The sequence below is a fragment of the Molothrus aeneus genome, chromosome 7, assembly GCF_037042795.1.
Source record: "Molothrus aeneus isolate 106 chromosome 7, BPBGC_Maene_1.0, whole genome shotgun sequence".
NCBI classification, from domain to species: domain Eukaryota; kingdom Metazoa; phylum Chordata; class Aves; order Passeriformes; family Icteridae; genus Molothrus; species Molothrus aeneus.
The window spans coordinates 8,870,139-8,889,545 of NC_089652.1; the positions used below are offsets into that span (position 1 = coordinate 8,870,139).

Sequence of the window (19,407 nt, forward strand, 5' to 3'; positions counted from 1 at the left end):
TGCTGGTTGATAGATCCTGAGTGGAGCTGTCAGGGGGGCTTGGAGCCAGGCCTGGGCTATTCACTATGCCTGCCTACCCTGCTGCTCAGGACAGACTGAGGACTGACAGACTTAGGGACGGAGCTGGCATCATCCCACCCTTGGAGCTTGCAGCTAATTCTAGGGTTGGCTGCTCTGGCAGCACTAGGCCGCTGCTAAAAGCAGGGTTCAGGCGTGTCTAGGGAGGCTGCTGCACTTCCTCAGAGACCTTGCAATCTTCAAGGTGGCTCTTTTTTACTGCTCAGGAACTTTAATAAGGAGATGCTGCGAGACAAATTGCAATTTGTGGTGTTTGTTCTGCCACGGGGGTAAAAAACCCCCATTGATTTGTGGAAATGTGCATACTTGGTTTTCTTTGATGTGTAAATCTCTGTTGAGCCATGGACTCTTCACAAGAATTGATTGTGGGGAAGACCCACTGGGAAAGACTTTTGGCTTCTGTTGTGTGATCCTGAGCAAAGTAAAACTCTTGATTGTGTAGAAGGAAACTAATCTATCCAACCTAAAAAGTTTGTCTAGAAATAGAATTAGATATACTGTGTTCCTTATTTCAACATCTCTTTTTGTATAAATAATGTAACTTTGGTACTAGTGCTAGCTAGAAAAATGCAAGCAATTAATTAAAGCAAAATTTCTAGCAGTGGTTTGGTTAGAGATTGTTATAGATACTAGGTCAGTATGGCACCAAAACTCTTCCATCTCCTGTTGGTATAACAGCTCAAATTCTCCAACATCTGCAGTTTTGGAGAGAACATTCAGGTTTGGGAAGACCAGGATTTAAGTGTCAGCATCTCTAGAACAGTCTGCCATGGGTTGTTCCCACAGGGACAGCTCTGTATGGAAGCTCCTGGAGAACCAAAATCATGTTTTATTGATTTTCCAAGAATTTTCTGTGAGCTTCTGTCTGGGCTGGAGCTGCTTGTATGTGCCTCAGTGTGATAGGTGAGGAGGCTGTGCTTGAGAATATCAGTTGTCCCAGGTAAAGAGCAGGCTTGGCCAGCACAGGGGAACCGAAGGAAAAAGAGACAGAAATTTATAATGACAGGAAGGAAATACCTGCAGATTTCCTGCTGTGTATGGTCACTGGAAGGAACACATTGTAGGGGGTGAAAAATCTGTTCAGGTGTTTTCTCAGCCCTAATCTGAGAGAGGAGGGAGGGAACACCTCGTCCTCTGTTCTGTGTTTCCTCAAGAGCGTCTGTGAGAGTGACTGATGCTTTCAGTGACGCCAGTTAACACTTAATTGCAGGGCTTGGACAGGTTTGTTTTTCTGTTGTTTTTTTTTTTTTTAATGATCTCTGGAAACTAGAGTAGGGTCACAGTCACACTTTGAATGGGCAGCCAAACTGAGTTGCTGAGAGAAAGTTTCTGGTCAGGTGATTTTGGATAGCGTTATAGCTGATAAAATTTGATCCAAGACAGGTTTTTATTTTAATAGTTCATTACTCCCTGAGTGCACTACTGTGCTACTGTTGTTGTGGCACCATGTAATAGAAGTGTTATTTTTCTAGGTCTCCTTGAATGCTTGTTTTCATGGTCTGTGGCTATTTGCATAGGTGTAATAGGAAGTTGATCAAACTTTTTAATTGCTGGCTTGTTGTTTTTGTTTTAATGTTGTTAATCTTGCTGGCTTTGTCTTTATCTGCAAGGCAGGATCAAACTTGTCTCTGACTTGGCAGGGCAGAGTATGACATTTCAGTGTTCAAACAGTTTGCTGCTTGATTTGTGCAGTTCTTACACTTCTGTTCTGCTCTCTCAGTTGATGTAATTACTCTTTCAGTTGATGTAATTGCTGCTTTGCTTACCTTGTGGCTGAGCTAGTCATGAGAGCAAACCAAGCTGTCTATCTTGCTATTTTACACTGATTTTTCCCTGGTGACAAAGGCAGCTGCTGGCATCGTTGAAGTCAATGCAATGGGAAACCAAATAGATCATCATCCCACATATTTGTAACCATCATCCTGTATCACTTCCCTACCAGTAACAGATTGGCAATAAGGGGGTTGGAGAGTAGGTGCTTTCTTGAATTTTCTGTTTTAGCCTTGTCTCCTGGCTCCTAGCAGCTCTCTGTCCCTGGAAGGGAAGGTGACAGGTGGCTTTTGGCTCCCCTTTATGGTCTGAGATGCCCTACCTGCTTGCTCTGAAAAAAATACAGATTATTTTAAGTTGGGGGATGAAGTAAAAGTGGCAGCTGTATTGTTAATGGCCAGCTACATTCAAATAAGAGTTCAGTCACTCTACATGTTTTTTAGGCTATGCACTGAAGTATTTAGGGTGACATGAGAAATCTGGAGGTGGCTTTTATCACACACTTACTGAATTCCACATAGGCAATTTGAAGTATTATTATTGATTATTTTAAATCAACGTTTCTGAAATTTTCTGAATAGTTTTGCATGTAAAGGTTTCAAATTTAGACTTAAATTTATGCAGGCAACTCTAGAAAACCTGCTTGCCTTTAAATGGGATACAAGCACAAATATACCAATGTGATACCTGTTAAATGCAATAATGAGGATCTTTTCTATGTTTCACATTTCAGTTATTGTCATGTAGATAATTATTGGGATTAATCATTATCCTGTGGATATCTGCAGTTACTCTGATAATGGATACAATTTGCTTTTCAGCTTTTGAGCTGATGTAAATGCTGAATATAGAAGTTAGATTTTTGCTTGTGGCTCTTTTTCTGCTGGTGTTAAAGGATCAGATGTCTTCAGGAACACCAAGGTTTCAGTAACTCTTTTTCCTCTGTGATGTAAAGCAAACATTTTTGTCTGGAGGGTGTGATAAAGCTCCAGCTGTGAAGGATAGTTTTTACCTGTATGTAAAAGTAAGCTTTTACCCATAGGTAGTAGAGTGGTAAGATGCATAGTAGCTGTCTTTGTTGAAGAAGTTGGGGGTGGGATGGGAGGCTGTGACATAGTTAAGTGTCCTTCATTGCCCCAGTATGTTTATTTTAACATTTCCGTTTCAGTTTGTACTTTCCTAATCTTCATTTTCTTTCTTTTAATTTTTTTTCTCTTTTTTAACCACCCACTGTGGTTTTCTTCACCTTGCAGTATCCCATTTTACAGATTTTGTTCTTATTCCTAATAATTCCTGACTTCTCCAGAGACTCGGTCTTTGGACTTGCTCATCAGCAGAGTTCTGCTTTCACAAGAGATTTATGGCTGAGGGAAGCTGCTCACTTCAGAGTTTAGTTGGCATAATTGACCACTAGGCAGGGAGGGAACATCTGTGACTGGTGGAAATCATAAATAGCACTTAGAGAGGACTCTGAGTACCTAATTGTTAAACCCATGCTTGGAGTGAATTGAAAGAAGAAGAGGGGGGTGGAGCCCTACAGAGAACCTTGAAGTCTTTTCTTGGTACGGGTGAGACTTTTTTCTTAGCCTCTGTAGGGAGGCAGAGCTGGATGTGGTGAGCCCATGAATGTAAGTCCCTCAAGCCCAGAGGTGAAAGGGGGGTGATGAAACATCACACTTGCTTCAAGAGCCAGAAGGACTTCATGCCTGAGAAGAGCCTGTTCTATTGCAATGTTCTCTCACACCAATCATGGCATGCACAGTTTCCTACATTTACACTTGGCTAGAGACCTCAGAAGTCCTTCTGAGGAAACAAGAGTTTTGAGGAAGGCAGTTGTGATGTGGCCATACTGAAGTGAATGACCTCTGAAAAGGCATTTTGCCAGTTTGAAGGCTCAGGGTATAAAGCAGGGTTTCTTCCACATACAACAACTAATTTAGCTTTTTCTGAAATTTGAGCAGGGCTGTTTTAGTGGGTTTGGATAGCACATATTGCAGCCATCTCGCCCCAGTGCTCCAGAGTTGCATATAGTCTTATTGACAAGAACAGTATTTGCTTGTTTGCTGCTGGTTTTAGATTGCATGAAATTTTCTAATAATGCAGAGTAATACAGGAACTGATTTATAGCAGGATATGTGGTTGTAAGGAAGCTCCAGAAATGCACCCAACACCCAAGGAGTATAAACAGCCTGAAAAAAGCAGTGTGTATATGAATGTTGTGCTCTATTTCAATTTTCAGAATATTCTGGAGTGACATTTAGACTGGATTCCAAAGTTTGATGGAATGAGCCTTTCTGTTGCCCCTCTAAGTAGCTCAGTCTAAATTAAGAAATGAAAAGGCCCTTTAAATTCTTTTTTGCATGGCCCTGGTGCTGTCATTCTGCTGTTGGTGTCCAGGACATGGGATGTCCAGGATGGGAACAGACAATGCCATGTAGCAGCAGAGCTTTGTGCAGGTGGGCTGGGGCTGACAGGGCTGCTTGCACACAGCCTGTGTGGAGCCAGGCTGGATTTCTGTGCTCTTGTGGCATTTAAACACTTCCTGGCCTAGGAAGGAGTATATATAGAGACCTCAGGGGTTATAAAAAGCATCAAGGCAAAACTGCCTCCCAAAATACCCCAGAAGATGGAGAGTGCTGGCTGCCTCTGGTCCCACCCTCCCTCATCTCTGGGTCTCTCAGAAGCTGCAGCAGTGTATTCTGCCATGACAAAAGCATTCAGAAGCACCAGTTCTGCTTGCTCACAAACCCTTTGAGTGTCCCCAGCCATAGCAGCTGGCAGTGCTGTCAGTCACAGCTCCTGAGGTGCCCCTGCCAGAGGCCCCCTCTCTGGGCAGGACCCACCTGGCTCCAGGAAAGCCTGCTCATCCATCAGTGTCTCCTTTGGAGAGCTCTCCTAGCCAGCCCTCACGTGCCCAGGGGGCTCCTTGAGGAAGAGGAATGCAAGAATTTGGGTACCTTTTAAAATATTGTGAGTTTCTAAGGGAAACACTTTAACTTGAGATCTGTTCCAGATGCTTCTGTAACTCTGTAGTTGTTGTCATGGTGTACAAAGGAAAATAATCTCAGAGCATCCCTCATGAATTAACTGCTGGCTTAGATCCTCAACAAAATAACTTTGTTTTCAGAACTGTTTTCAAATATTTACTCGTACCCCTGTACACAGCATACTTCACATTTGACTTCAGTCATGTTGGGGATGGAAAGTCAAATGTTTTTGGTTATCTGTGACAATCTCCCTCTTCCTTTTTTTTTTTTTTCCCTTGCATGTGAGTGTATCTGTAATAGTCTATGCTTATTTGTAAGCACAGAAAAGTTTGGAACTCAGCTAGATTATTAGACCAAAGATAATTAAGAAAAAAAGCAGAAAAAAAAAAGTTCCTGAATATATGTTGGGGATGTGTGTAAATGCTTCAGCAGACTAAACTAATGGTAACTTTTTTGCCAGATCCCATTTCTCTCATTTTCCTGGAACTGGATTTTTCTGTCTAGAAATTATATTATGCCATTGATATTTTTAGGACATAAAATACTGAGATTTTTTTAAAACTAATTCACATTGTCACCTGAAGTAGAATGTTCAATAGCTTCATTTTTCCTTTCATTAGAATTTTGGGACTTTTTGCACACTGAAAATAATGAGTTATACTTAAAAAGGACAAACTACTGTGTTTCCTTTCTTAAATGCAGTCTGAAAAGTGAGGACAGGTATAGGCCCTGTCAGAAAGGAGACAAATCCCATTTAATGCACTGTGTATACATAGACCAGAATTTTCATTATGCCTTTCCTGCACTGGCAGCCTGGTACTCTCTTTAAGATCTGGGATTTCAGATTGCAAGTAAGAACAGCTGTTGTTCTTTCATTGGAAGTGTCTCATTGTGTTTAATGGTTGTCTCTTTTTCTTCTTTTTTTTCTTTCCTTTAAGCAATTTAGAGCCCACTAGAAAATGCCCATCTGCTCTGCTAGGAGCCTTTGTTGTGATTTTCGGTACAGCATCAGCAAGGTTGATGTTTAAAGCCTTAAAGAAACACTAGTAAAATTGCAGATATTGTGCCACTGTTAACAGCAGATCATTTCCCATTCAATCTCTTTTCATCAGCACCATTATGCAAAAAACTCTGTTTTATTCAGCTCTGGGTACAGCGTGGTTAATGTAGTTTGGGTTATTAAGGGTAAACTTTTTCATGTTAGGAATCAGGAAATACAGTCTTAATATTTACAGTCTAGCACACTGAATAATCTTGTACTTATGTTTTGAATAGATAAGAGAGCTGGGACTCGGGTTTACAAACAAAGGTCTGAACTACAAAGACAGTTTAATTGTGGTCATTTCAGTAAATTAGTTTAAATCTGCATTTTTCTTCCATAGAATTTCCATTTTACATAATGCAGAAATGATTTTTAGTAGCTAAACCTTGTGGAGTTCAAGCTGCAAGTGGTCTTAATTACTCCAAGATGATTTTTAGTGAGGATGTAGAGAGGATGAGAACAAATATGTGCAGTTGACGTCCTCCTTGAGCATCAGCATTCCAACCAAGGACATAGATGCAGTAAATTGTTACTGGAAATAAGCCCACATGGGCTGAATTGGAGACTCATGTTTGAGCAGTCTGAAGGAGGCTTTTTATTTCTTGCTTTGACCATTCATAGAAATATGATTTTGGACATATGTCCACAAATCTCATTCACAAACTTGAGCAAATGGCATTTAATAGACTAGATAGACATGTTAGCTCAATGTTGTACCTGAGCTAACAAGCTCTCAGAAGCTCAGATAAGGTCCAGTGTCTACTTTGCCCAGGGGTTCATGGCAGGGATTTTATTTGGAAAAGAGAGCTGGGAGGCAGAAATTAAGTTGTGTAAGACTTCTTAACAAACTACTTGGATTGTTAAGAGAACTTAAGAGTTACTTACAAAATCAAAAAGGATTCAGTAACACCTCTGAGCAGAGTAGCAGCATAACTATGTAATTACATAGTGTTGACATTGCCTTTCAGATGTTTTCCAGATAAGTGAATTCCTTTTATTTGCAGTTCTGTCACTGTTGTGTCTGATAAACTTGTGGGCAGCTGCATTCTAGCCTTTGTTACAGAGCCTGGATTTCAAATCTGGTGATTGGCAGCTTAGTTTAGCTTACAAACAGGTCTGAGGATGTGAGAATACTCCTACTGCCCCTCTGCATCCAGCTCTGGGCTCCCAGCACAGGAGGGACAGGGACCTGATGGAAGGACTCCAGGTGATCAGAGGGATGGAGCACCTCTGCAGTGAGGAAAGGCTGAGAGATTTGGGATTGTTCAGCCTGGAGAAGAGAAGGCTTTGGGGTGACAGAATTACAGCCCTTCTCAAGGGAGCCCACGACCAAGGGGGACAGAGGGACTTTGGACAAGAGCGTGAGGTGACTGGCTTCAGGCTGAGAGTAGGTTTGGGTTGGATAGCAGGGAGAAATTCTTTACTGAGAGGATGGTGAGAGACTGGAACTGTTGCCCAGAGAAGCTGTGGCTGCCCCATCCCTGGAAATGTTCAGGACCAGGCTGGATGGGGTTTGGAGCAACCTGGTCTAGCAAAGGCGCCCTGCCCATAGCAGAGAGGTTGGAACAAGATGAGCTTTAAGATCCCTTCCAATCCAGTCCTATGATTCTCTGATTGTATTTCCAGTACCATGAGATGAATTTGGTGGAATGCTTGGCATGTTTTCTGCTGGCAAACTGTTGCAGTCCACTGGAGTGTGTTGCACTAATACATGGCTGACATCTATTTACCTGTCTCACCAGACAGAGCTATGAAGTCACACAAAATGAATCTTTTGAGATGTTGTAGCTCTCAGGTATGTGCTGCACGCTGGAGTTCAATTGTGCTGGATTATTTCTTTGTGAGGTGAGACCTTATAAAGCATGTCCCTTTCTGTGCAGTGAGTACGTGAAGCTGTGCACCTCACTTTGCTGTTTTTTCTGTCCCCGAGTACTGGAACACGTTTCTTTACTTTAGAATCAAGGAATAAATTTATTTTTCTCTCTTGAGTTAGCAAAGTAGAACAAATTTGTTTGGAAAGCACTGATAGTTCTGCAGTAAAATTATTTGCAGTGAGAGAAGACCTGCATGAGCACATGGTATCAATAAACCCTGCATGGTTCCAAAACTTGACTTGCTATATCTCTGCTGTCACTGCATCAGGAGAAAATTACATATTTCTGCCTTCTGACTTGAGGCTGCTTCCTAGGGCTGCAGGGAAAAAAAGCAGGATTTTCTATTTGCTAAGCAGGAGATTTTTTTGAGATGTATTTTTGAGGCAGAGACATGGAACACTATTTGCTGAACACTTTTTCATGTGAAATCATAAGAGCAGCACTCTGCCCTTCAGTGCCCCAGGAAAACCCCACAACCAGCACAGCCCTGTTGTGGTTTCATTTGTGAGATAAAGAAGTCACTGGAGTTTTTGAACAGAGCAAATCAGTGCTCTGCCACTGTCTGGGAATAGCACACACTCTAAGTCCCAAAGATACATCCTATTTATAAATTAAAAAGAAAGGCCAAAACAATTCATTGTATATTCCTGTCTGTATAGGACTAAAGTTGTGATGATCATTGTTCCTCTAATAGGATTATGGAGTTTTGTTTTCTAAGTATCCAACTTAACCTGTGGTCTGGGCTTGTTATTTCTGAAATAGCTGTGAATAATTTTAAGGACCCCTTTTTAACCACTAGCTTTGTTTTAAACATGAGGAATAATTGGTTTGCATTGTTTCATTTTGATGGAAAATGTATTCTTTGTAGTCAGCTAAGGCAAGATGAACTCCAGTTTTTTGGGGCATGTTATTCTCATGGTGTAGCAGCATAACCAAGGCATTTCTTGCTCTACAGAAAAAGATTTCATTTATGTGAAATTTGATCAAAGCTGAACTGAACATGTGTGTTTGGCAAGTGAGCTTCCCTGAGTTTCACACACATTCTGTATTAGGTACAGAAACGAATTCATTTTTCTGTAAAAATATTGAGTGTCTCTATATTTCAATGCAGAAAGGGAATGACTGTTTTCTCCTGTTCCCTTTTTCCTCCCTGTCCCAGCAACCCTTCATTTCCACACATATGCAAAAGCTCAGAGGTGCAATTCAAATCTGCTTCTGCATAGATGAAACAGTGAACTGGGATTTTAAATCATTTTGTGCCCTCTGGTTAAACTCTGACAGAAGCCAGGCATGGCAAATCAGTTTGCTCCTGTCTTCCCTTTCTGTTCAGCTGTCTGACCCCTTGCTGCTCCATTTGAACTAGAAAAGTGGAATAAATCCCAAATTTTACAAGCCCAGCCTCAGGGACTGGGAAGCTTCAGAAGGTCTGTGGAGAAAAATGAGGAGCTTCTTGCCATCAGCATTTCTGCTGTGCTGTGAAGCTGCTTCTCCCCTAGGGTCTGCAGGCTCCTCTAGTGCATTTGGGATGGCAGTTCAAGGAAAAACCTGCAGCTTCTGATGCAGAATTTGGCTACCAGGAAACTTCAGCCTACAGTTTTGCAGTAAGAACACAGAGTGTAAGGACTTGGCTGGTTTAGGTAGTCATTAAATCAAGCATGCAATTGCTGATTCATCCTAGCAAATAAACATCTAATTAAATCTGATTTTTGATGAAACAATAGAAAACACTTCCTGTACTTCCCTTCAAGGATATCATAGCCCAATAGAATTATTTATTTTGTGAACAGAAGTTCCTTTTCCCTCAAGAAACTTGAAATCTTTGCAGTGCAGGTGGCAGCAGACCGACTTGGGGTAGGTGTGTGGGAGGCCTGCCGGTGTCCTCCTGTTTGACCGTGCAGGAGCTGTGTCTGCCTGGGGTAACACAGCTGGCGTTTGGGGTCAGAGAGTGTTTGGGTGACAGACTCATCTGGTTGGTGCTGTGGGACTGGGCCCTGCTGGTTCCTGCTGGGCTGAGCCCACAGAGTGTCCCTGTGGGGGAGGAGGTGATGGTTGTGTGCCATCCAGCTGGCTGATGTAATGTCAAGGAAATGGGACTAGTCAAAAGGGAATGCAAGCCAAGCTGGAAAGCAAGGAGATACTTGCTTCCCTGCCCCACCTCAATTTATGTGTATCTTCACTTCAATGGCATGAACCTGCTCCAAACAGGAGTTTGCTGTTTCAGTTCCCTTCTTTAGGCCAAGCCAGGAGCCCTGTCTGTGTGCAGCTGCAGGTGTTCATGGTGGGTACTGTGGCACTGGCACACATCAGCTCAGCTTGGTGGGCCCTGGACCACCCAGCTCAACCTGGTGCTCCATGGAAAACCTGTCAGGGGCACTGGGGATGGGCCTGTGGGCTTGGTTATCTGCAGCACCAGGGGTCTGCCTGCTGCTCCCTGCATTCCTTGGAGGACCCAGCCTTGGGGCCATGCCCAGGCCACTCTCCTCAGTCTCTGCTGGGTGTATTGCACTGCCAGCACTGAGCTCTGGGATGGGATGTGGCCATGCTTGTCAGGCTTGCTAAAACTCACAGGGAGACTTTATTTTGTAGTCTGGATTGGCAAGTGGCATGGTCATCCTCAGCTGCAGAGATCCTGTTTTGCACTGGTTGAAGGAAAATAAGGCAACAGCTGGGTCACAGGCTCCTGGTAAAAGGCACTTCTTGTTTTCCATCATGTTAATGTGAGCTCTAACAAGATGTCTTAGAGGTTGTTGAAATAGGTGGAAAATCAATGGCTGCAGTTTTGGCTTTTCTGTACAGTGCTGGGGAAAGATCACTGTTGGTTTAGATTTTTTTTATATTTTTACTTAAAAGGAAATTATCAAAACTGGAAATTATCACAACTGATAAAACCTCCTTTGGAGTGCAAATATGTGCCATCCTGTGAGAGGGAAAAGGACCAGGTTTTGGTGAGCTAGGAGGCTGTGTAGGCACAGTATTTTGGAAGAAGCATTGTCTGAACCTCTCTGTAGGGAGGTTTTGGAGTTGAGGTTCTTTGAACACACCTTAGATCTGCCTCAGTCTGACAAAGACAAGATTTTCAGCAAGAGCTTTTTTCTTTTTGTCCAGACCTCAGCTTATTGGTCTGAGACAAGTCTTCTGCTAAACCTGCAGTGTGTATCTGAGCATCAGAGGTTATATTATATTCCCAGTCTATCAGAAAATAAATCTCTCTGGCTTAATATTAGCCTCTACTGAAATGTCCTACCCATGAAAATTGAGAGGCTTTGTCCTGTTCCCCCTCCCTTTTTCTCTGTCCCTTCCCTTCTGTAAATGATGGCTGCTTCTAACAAATCCAGTGGGCTGACTGGGACAGCTTTGGGCTTTATTCTGCATCTAATAATGTCCCAGTGGCTCATGTGAATGACAAAGTGGGCAGGCCTGTGCAGGATGTACCCTTCTGCTGAGTGTGTTACCACACAGTGTTGCTGATAAAACAGGTTTCTGTGCTCACCAGGAAAATAAAAATGGAGGATATGATTAGGAGCAAAGGCTTTCCATCTGTCTTAGCACACCTCTTGATCCTGGTGTTTAAATTTGTTTTATTTTTTTCCCCTGATTGGCGTGTTTGAAAGAGCAGCTGCTTGCCTGTGAAGGTCCATCCTAGCTGATGCTCCATCAATTCAGCTGTTACTTTATTCACTCCAGTGGCAGGCTAATCAACCTTTTCTTTTCAAGTGTGTCAAAGCTCTGAACATGAGACAGTTTGTAATTATGGAAAATGGGAGTACACTTTTTTATCCTTAGGGCAATTAAATGATTCTGCACCATGAGCTAATACTATAAATAATCTCTTACAGTTGTTTTTCCTGAATGGTGAATTTTCCACTGAGCTTCAATGGGTGGGGGAATATATATAGCAAATAGTGATGATTTACAATGTAAAGCCTCAAAGCACTTGATAAAATCTGCTTCAACTCTTCCTAGCTCAGGTTGCTAGGCTTTTCATACTGAAACAAAATGCAGTTCTGATGCTTTCCCACTGCATGTCATGAGAGAATGAAATAATTTCTTTGCTGTTAACCTGCTATTTGAGCACTTCTATGCATTCAGAAAGAGAAGGAAGGAAATTAAATTATGCTTTTAAGTAAACTTGCAGTCATTAAATTACATTTTATGTAGAATTTATATTAAAAGTGCATGCACAATTTATGTATTACCTCTATTCTTTCTAGTATAGCATGGTATATAGTTTTTGATCAGCACTGGCCTTTAGCATCCTGCCAGTGTGTTTAGACATGTTTGGGCAGAAATGAGCCCTGGTACCAGGACTCTGCTTCATAAGGAATTGGAACAGTCAATAAAAGAGATTTTCCTAATTTCCTTTGAAAGTAGCAAACAAGTTGTCAGCCAATAGCCAAGATTAAGCAATAGATGTTCTGAAATGGAGACCCCAGGGTCTCTGAATCAAAGCAGCAGCTGGTGAATAAGTGAATTGACTCTATTAGTGCACGAGAAGAGCAGTTGGAGAGAATTTAAAATAGTGTTAACGAGTTACTTCTGATTGAGAATGCTAAGGAAAATGAAAGGAAGCATGAAAATGATATCACAAATAAGTATCAGTGTCTGGCAAATACTGATCCTGGTGAGTTTGGCTTGAAGGAAAAACGTGGTAGAAAAGCTGCTCCTGTGAAGTGAATTTCTGACTTATAACAACAAGATTTTTATGGCTTTTGTAATTGTGGGTGCAATCTGGGCTGTTCAAATGCTGCACTGGCTGCTTGTTTCAGGGTGAGCTGGTGGGAACCTGGCTCCTGTCTCTTCCTGACCCCAGAGACACAGAGATGTTTAACACAGAGATGCTGTTGGGATGCTGAAAATTGCCCGAGCCCTTTGGAAGCCTCCCTTGGAGGGCTGAGCTGTTTCCCTTTGTTAAGTTTTTAGGTTAGGACTTTGTGACTGATCTGGCCATCTGGAGCTTGTGGCTGAAGAGGCTGTGCTAGAAAGAAGCAGAGGCTTCTTACTGAGCCAGGTGTGGGCAGCCTTTTGATTTTAAATTGCTTCTAAACTTAAGTCTCAGCTAAAAGAGAGCTCCAGTAAAAATTTCTGTGTTTGTTGTGGTAAGAGGATGTCATCTTCCTCCAGGAAAACCTAAAAATCAAAGGAGAGCTTATTATAAGGTATAGTAACTGACAGTGCTGACGCACTCATCAGCTAATTGGAAACACATGGTTTATAACTGCTTTTTAAACTATTCTGAAATTTCACTTGGGCTCTGTAATTGGGAGGTGGCTCAAAGAGAGGTATGTGGTTTAAATCCATGGTTGCCAATGTGGCTTCACAGAGCCATGTCTCTTCATGTTGCTTAAAGGAAAAGGCTAGGATTCTTTGTGATCTCTAAACCATTAATATGTATTAAACTTAAATGACTTTAAATGAAATTATTTTTTAAACAAATAGGCAATAGCATGGAATTCTAGTTTTTTATCAGTAGAGTTTGAACTAAAAGACTCAAAGTTTGCTTTTGTTTGGGTTTTCTGTTACTGTAAAGATTATTATGGATGTTGATAATAGGTAGGAAGGACAGTGAGGTGTAATGTTGTGTCATGAAAGTCAGCATGACATCTGAATTAGATGTGTCTTTTTCTTTGTTCAGACTGACAGAAATGTGATATTGCTCTTTTGCAGTGCCAGAAAGACAAGTCTTAGCTGTTTAAAAAGACTCTTGGTTATTCCTCCTCCAATTGGATTGTTGGAGCAATGGTTGAAACATCAGTGATAGATTTTAAAACACTTCTACTGGGTCACTTTTGATAACTACTTATGCAAAGCTTCTTTTGAAATGAGTTGACTTATTTTTTCTTTTGTCTGTAGTAGATAATATTTGATACTCTGGTGGGGTATTATTAGGCTTTGTAGGTTGTGCAGATTCAAGAAAATGGCAGGAAAACTCTTACTAGACTGGATTAAACCAGAACTGGATGAAATCCCCCTCTCTCCTCCTATTTCAGAAACCTCATTGCAGTATTAGGCTCTCAGTTTTTCTGTGGAGGAAGGAGAAAAAGCATGATTTGGTGTCTTTAACTATGCAGTGCAGGCAGAGTTAATAGATACATCAAGCAGTAAAATGCATTGACAGGGGCTGTTGAGAAACTTAAATTCAGTGTATTAGAAAAGATGAATGGGTACTAAGCTGATTAACTCGTAACTCAGTCTATCAACAGAGAATACTTCCTCTGTGCTTGATGCTTATTTCATTTTCCAGTGTGAAACTACTGCCAAGAAAATAGTTTCCAAAGTGAAAAACTATTTGATGGCCAAGACTGTTTGAAGGACAAGAGGCACAGAATGAGTTGTCCAGTCTGTAAATTTAAAAAAGCATCTCAGAGTCTTATCTTCTTGCTGAAAGTTTCCCTCAGTCAAACCTGTGGAAATCGCAGCATTATTGTTAAAGTTTGTCTCATGTGGCCCATGAATGCTCAGGGAAGTTTATTTCTTTCATCTTCATCCTGTTGCTTTTAATTTTATTTTTTTTTTCAAAAAGGAGGGTAATCTGTGCTGGAGTAAGCTTTTCTGAGTGCTGTTGTACTTTTCAAATTGCAAGTATATCTGCAGCAACATTCAGCAAATATTATTAATTTCCTAAATATGTCCTGTAACAGAGTCTGGTAAAGTGTTGCTGCTACTGTAGTTTGGATTCCAAACAGTAAAATGGGTGCCAGAAATTGTGTCATGGTCTCTCAGCAGCAGCAGAATATTTTATATTTTTCTTGCTAGTTCTCCAGCATGTTGGCCACATCACAATGTGACTTTGTTGTAATGCTAAAAACATTACAGCCTGCTACTCTCTTGTAAACACATTTTCACCTCCAGCTGAACTACTGAGTTCAAATGCTTCAGTCAGCACAGCAGCATTAAGGTTTGAGCACAGATTTCAGCCCTGCTCGGGGTTGGATGGGATGTGCATCAAAAGGAGTCAATGACCTTTGATCACGGCTGTTAAGTGGATGGTCCAGCCATCTGTGCAGAGAGGAGAATTGTCATTTAGTGCCTTGGACAAAACAGGCTGGGAAAAGCAGGGAAGAGAGGTGGAGCCCTGGGTGGGTTGTGGAGCTGGGCAGGCAGATGTGCTGCAGGAGAGAAGATGGGAGGGACGCAAAGAGGGGGGAAACGATGGCCTGAGCATCCCTGGCAGGCCCTGGAGAGGCAGGGGAGGGTGTTGGTGCTCAGGAGCAGAGGAGCTGTGAGCTGTTTCAGTTCCCCATTTTCCAAATCTTTCAGAATGCCCTCACTTGGTTGCCTGGGTCTCTTGCAGAGGGTGGCTGGGCTGGTAACAAGATGTGACCATAAAGCCAAACTGGCAAACAAAACCAAAACCCAAATAAGCAAATGTGAGGTGAGTCTAATACAGGTGAGGGATGAGGAAGTACAAAAAACCACCTTGCACATGCACCTGATGATAAATTGGAGATAACTTGTCATGCTCTTCATAAACTTTTTGGGAAGGGAAGCCTGAAGCTAAGGGACAGTGGTAGCAATAAGTATTTTATATTTATATAATATATAATTTATAGGTAACATTTATATAATTATTTATATTTCTATAACTTATAATTTACATGTAATATTTATATAATTATTTATATAAATAGTATATCTAAATTATATCTTCATATATAATAGTTATATAATTATTATAATATATAATTATAATGGAAATTGTATTTTAAATAATTTATATATTATTTTATGTATTTGTGTTTTTATATATTTCTATATAATTAATATATATTTATATATAAAATATATACAAATAATATATAATTATATATGTTTATATTATATTTATACTTATAAATAAGATTTTTTTTTATGACTGATTTTAGTAGATGTAGGTTTAATATTTTATGCTTTCAAACTGCAGCAGTTAGGAGCCTCTAGACAAGGCCCTGAGTGGCTCTCACTGCCTGCATTGTGTTGTTCCTGCTTCCCATCACTGGTGTCATGACAAAGAGCTTGCTCTTCAATAGAGGACCCTGTGAAAAAAGCACCATATAGCTGTGCTGTCCAAAACAAACACTTGATCTCTTTGCTGTTATCAGCTGAATGTGAAGCTCCTAAACTGTTGTAGAATAATGAATCAGGTTTCTAAAAAGTGCATTGAACCTGCAGTGATTCTGCATCTTATGTTGACCTGAGAGTTCATTTCTGTTTTTCATACATGGTTTGTTTGCTGTAAATAATAAACAATATCCACTTTTGGAGATATATAAACACTAAATATTTTACTAGATGCAGTAATCTAACCAAGGTCTTGGTCTGTTGAACAGCTGTTTATTTCATGTAAAAACATGCTGTGTTTGGATATCATATTTTTTCTTTAATTGGGTTATGCATTTGTGCCTTTTTATTTAGAGTTTGCTTTTATATCCTCTTTCAGATACTATTTGGTTAAGTTTTTCTAAGGGGAAAATGCTTAGTTTCCAGAATACTTAATTCCATTAATTGGAAAATGCAGTTGAAAGAAAAAACTTTGTTCTGTCTCAAAATTACTACTAAAGAAAACTAAATATAAGTAAACCATCTGCACTTCTCCAAAGTATATGTTGCTGCACGGCAGCAGAGCACATCTGGATTCAAATTGCAGCCCAGGAGTTTCAGGGTCATGATATTCTGAGCCTCCAGGAAAAGACATTTTTGGTACAGGAAATCTGTTGGTTCTTGTTATATACTTTAGGCTCCCTACATGGCATCACACTTACTGGGATAAGAACACAGATATTGGGAAATAATTCTGCATATTCATGCACAAGTCCAGCTATACACAAAGGCTTAAAATGCTCAGTGTTTTATAAGGTTGTGAGATTTCTTCTTACTGAGTAGAAATTGTGGCTTATGGTGTAATTATTGCTCAGGGTTCCCCTCTTTATCTTAGAAACATCTTCAGACAAACCATGCCCTGATGTTGCATTGACATTTTTTCAGTGGAGAATAAGACATTTTGTTCAATGAAGAAAGATAGCTACACTTCCCTAAAACTCTGTTATTTTGTTTTGACTTTGCTATCTTTAGGAAAACTTCAAGATTATCTTTGCTTGTTCCTGAAGGAGCTTTAAGTAAGACTCTGAGATAAAGTATCCATTTTGCTTCTGTGGGTCTTTATGTTCTGAAAAGGGAATGCTTCACCACTAATGGAACATTAGCACTTGGAGAATTTTGGGTTTTTGTTGGTTTTTTTCCTTCCTGGCTGTGCAAAGGACAGATTGTAATTATTATCAATATTTGGTGGTTTGGTTGTTTTGGGTTTTTTTCCCTAATTCTCAATTGACTCTTTCTTTCTTTGCAGCTTTGCTCTGTCTGATGAAGCTTACAGGTCTTTAAGGGACCAGGACAAAGACCAATGCATCCTTATCACAGGAGAGAGTGGAGCTGGGAAAACAGGTAAGGAGCAGTTAGGATCTGATTAAAAAGCATTCAGGGCTGTTCAGAGCCTTGCAGAGAGAAGCTGGAGTTGGTGAGAGTTGAGAGATGTCAGCAGTTCTCTGTGTCTGGCCATTGCAGGAAGTGAGTGCTGCCACACTTGTGGCTGCAGCTGTGAACTCACATAAAATAGTGTTTTTTCAAACTGCCACCACACTGAAGTCCCATGTCATGTTAGTTCAGTGTCCTCATCAGTATCCAGAGTTGTACCAAAGTCATGCTGACTTGTCACAGAGTATTGCGAGGGCCAAAAAGTGTTTAGGCTGTCCTGGTGAGAAACCTGAAGACATGGAAAACTGAATGCTCTGAGTTTTCCAGACTTGGTACTTCCACTTGTCTCTCAATGAACACATGCCTTTGAAAACTGGATTATGCTATTTATCTAAGGAAAAGAAATAACTGTAGCTGATTACTTTGGAAATTTTATCAGCCCTTCGCACACTGTGCTCAGCTGCAGTGCTAAGATTGGCTTGTGTGCCAGAACACTGAGTTTCTTAGGCAAAGTTGAAATTTCCTTGAAAATGACTGCTGGTTTTTAAACTGGAAGGTTAGAAACCAAGAGAGAATTTCATAACTGCAGTACATTTTAGGTAGACCTTAAAAAAGAAAGAAGCCGGTTATTTTCAAAGATAGCAATTTAAAACAGAGGTGACTTGCAGAAGAGACAGCGGGTAGGAAGGCATACATCTGTTTCCAAGTAATTTGAGAGATTTTTCCTTTGCATCTGAGAATATGTGGGGCTTTGTGTGCTTATTCTGAGCAAGACTCAAAGTAGGTAACAAGTTGCTTTCCAAGACTTTGGAAACATATAAAAGTATAAAAAGTGTAGGCATCATCTTTAGTGCTCTAAGATTAGTGGCACCCAATTAAGAAGTCTTGAAGTCTTGTAATGTAATCTTTTTTTACAGTTCAATGACAGGAAAACCTGTTCAGTAGAAGTGTAGTTTAAAAACCCAAGTTCTTATTAATATGACTCTGAGGTTTTGTCTAGAAGCTCAGACTTTAGCCAAGAGTCCTGGACTGGTGGTGTTTAATGTCTTGGTTTCCTCACAAATTGTGAATTATCAAGCATGTCACATATAACTGAGGCATACATATTAGTGATTTATTCATTTGAAAGGTGAATCAGAGGTTGAGTTGTTGAACTTCTCTAAATGTAAATAGTATATTTAGATTTGTATAGAGATTTAGAGGGTTCTGTAATTTTTTAGCCATATGGGAAATAATATAAATTATTCCTTTTTTGTAAAGATTAGTACAAAACGGGATGGAGAGGGTAGGAAGTTACTGGAGTTAAGGAAACAAACTTCTTACTACAGATATATTATGTAACTGTGTTTTAAATTTTTGGTAGCCAGAATATTTGACATTTTTGCCCTGGAAGAACTGAGACTGAGCTGTCATCAGTTGAATCTTGTTATTTGCTTCCAATTTTGTCCTTGTTTCTCTGCATGTTTTTAATGTTAACTGGTAGTTACATTGGGCAAGAAAACATGATGCATCACCAGAATAAGGAGTTTATTTATACGTTTTGAAATGTTAGGGTGATAACTCCCCTCCTGATGTCTTTCTTGGGGCAAACAGAGCTCCTAATAAGAGAAAGGACCTTTATTTTCTTTTGCTGATATTCAAAGCCCGTATTGAAGTCATTGTGGGTAAACTATTATAATAGCTTTTTTTTGCTGCTTCAGTGCAAATGTTTGTTTTTCTCAGTGATTGAGTGCCTGTGCTTAAAGATGTTGACTGTTTTAGGAAATATTTCAAATTAAATAATTGGGTAATTCCAAGCTCTGAAGGGAACAGAGTAAAAAATGAGAGCTGGGATTGAGGCACAAATAAAGGACATGGGAGCCTTCTGAGCACACCTAAAGTTTTTGCTCCCCGATTGCTTCCTGTGTGGCAGGTTTGCTCATTTTCCTCTACACATGGAATAGTAATATAATGCTAACAAACAAATTTGGTTAAGTAGGAAAAATCAAAATCCAAGGGATAACGTCTCATCTGTCAGTTCTTTCCTGAAATGAGACACTTAAATTTATAACAGATCTCTGAAGATCTGTTACAAATGTAATGGTTGGGTTTTTTTTTGTTTTTTTGGGTTTTTTTTATGACCACAGTCTGGAATTGATAGGGTTTCCAGCTGCTAGTAATTACACTATATATCAGCCTGTATTGCCTGAAATTTCACTATCTTGCATCG

The 19,407-nt window shown here is 40.3% G+C and overlaps 1 protein-coding gene across 4 annotated transcripts in view; it reads left to right on the top strand.

The window, feature by feature from the left end:
• MYO1B (myosin IB) overlaps window positions 1–19,407 on the top strand; it is a 108,528-nt gene that overhangs the window by 30,703 nt on the left and 58,418 nt on the right. For all 4 annotated transcript variants that reach the window (XM_066553132.1, XM_066553133.1, XM_066553134.1 and 1 more), the window contains exon 4: window positions 17,074–17,168. In XM_066553132.1, the coding sequence (XP_066409229.1) occupies window positions 17,074–17,168 (95 nt within the window). The remainder of the gene's footprint in view (window positions 1–17,073; window positions 17,169–19,407) is intronic.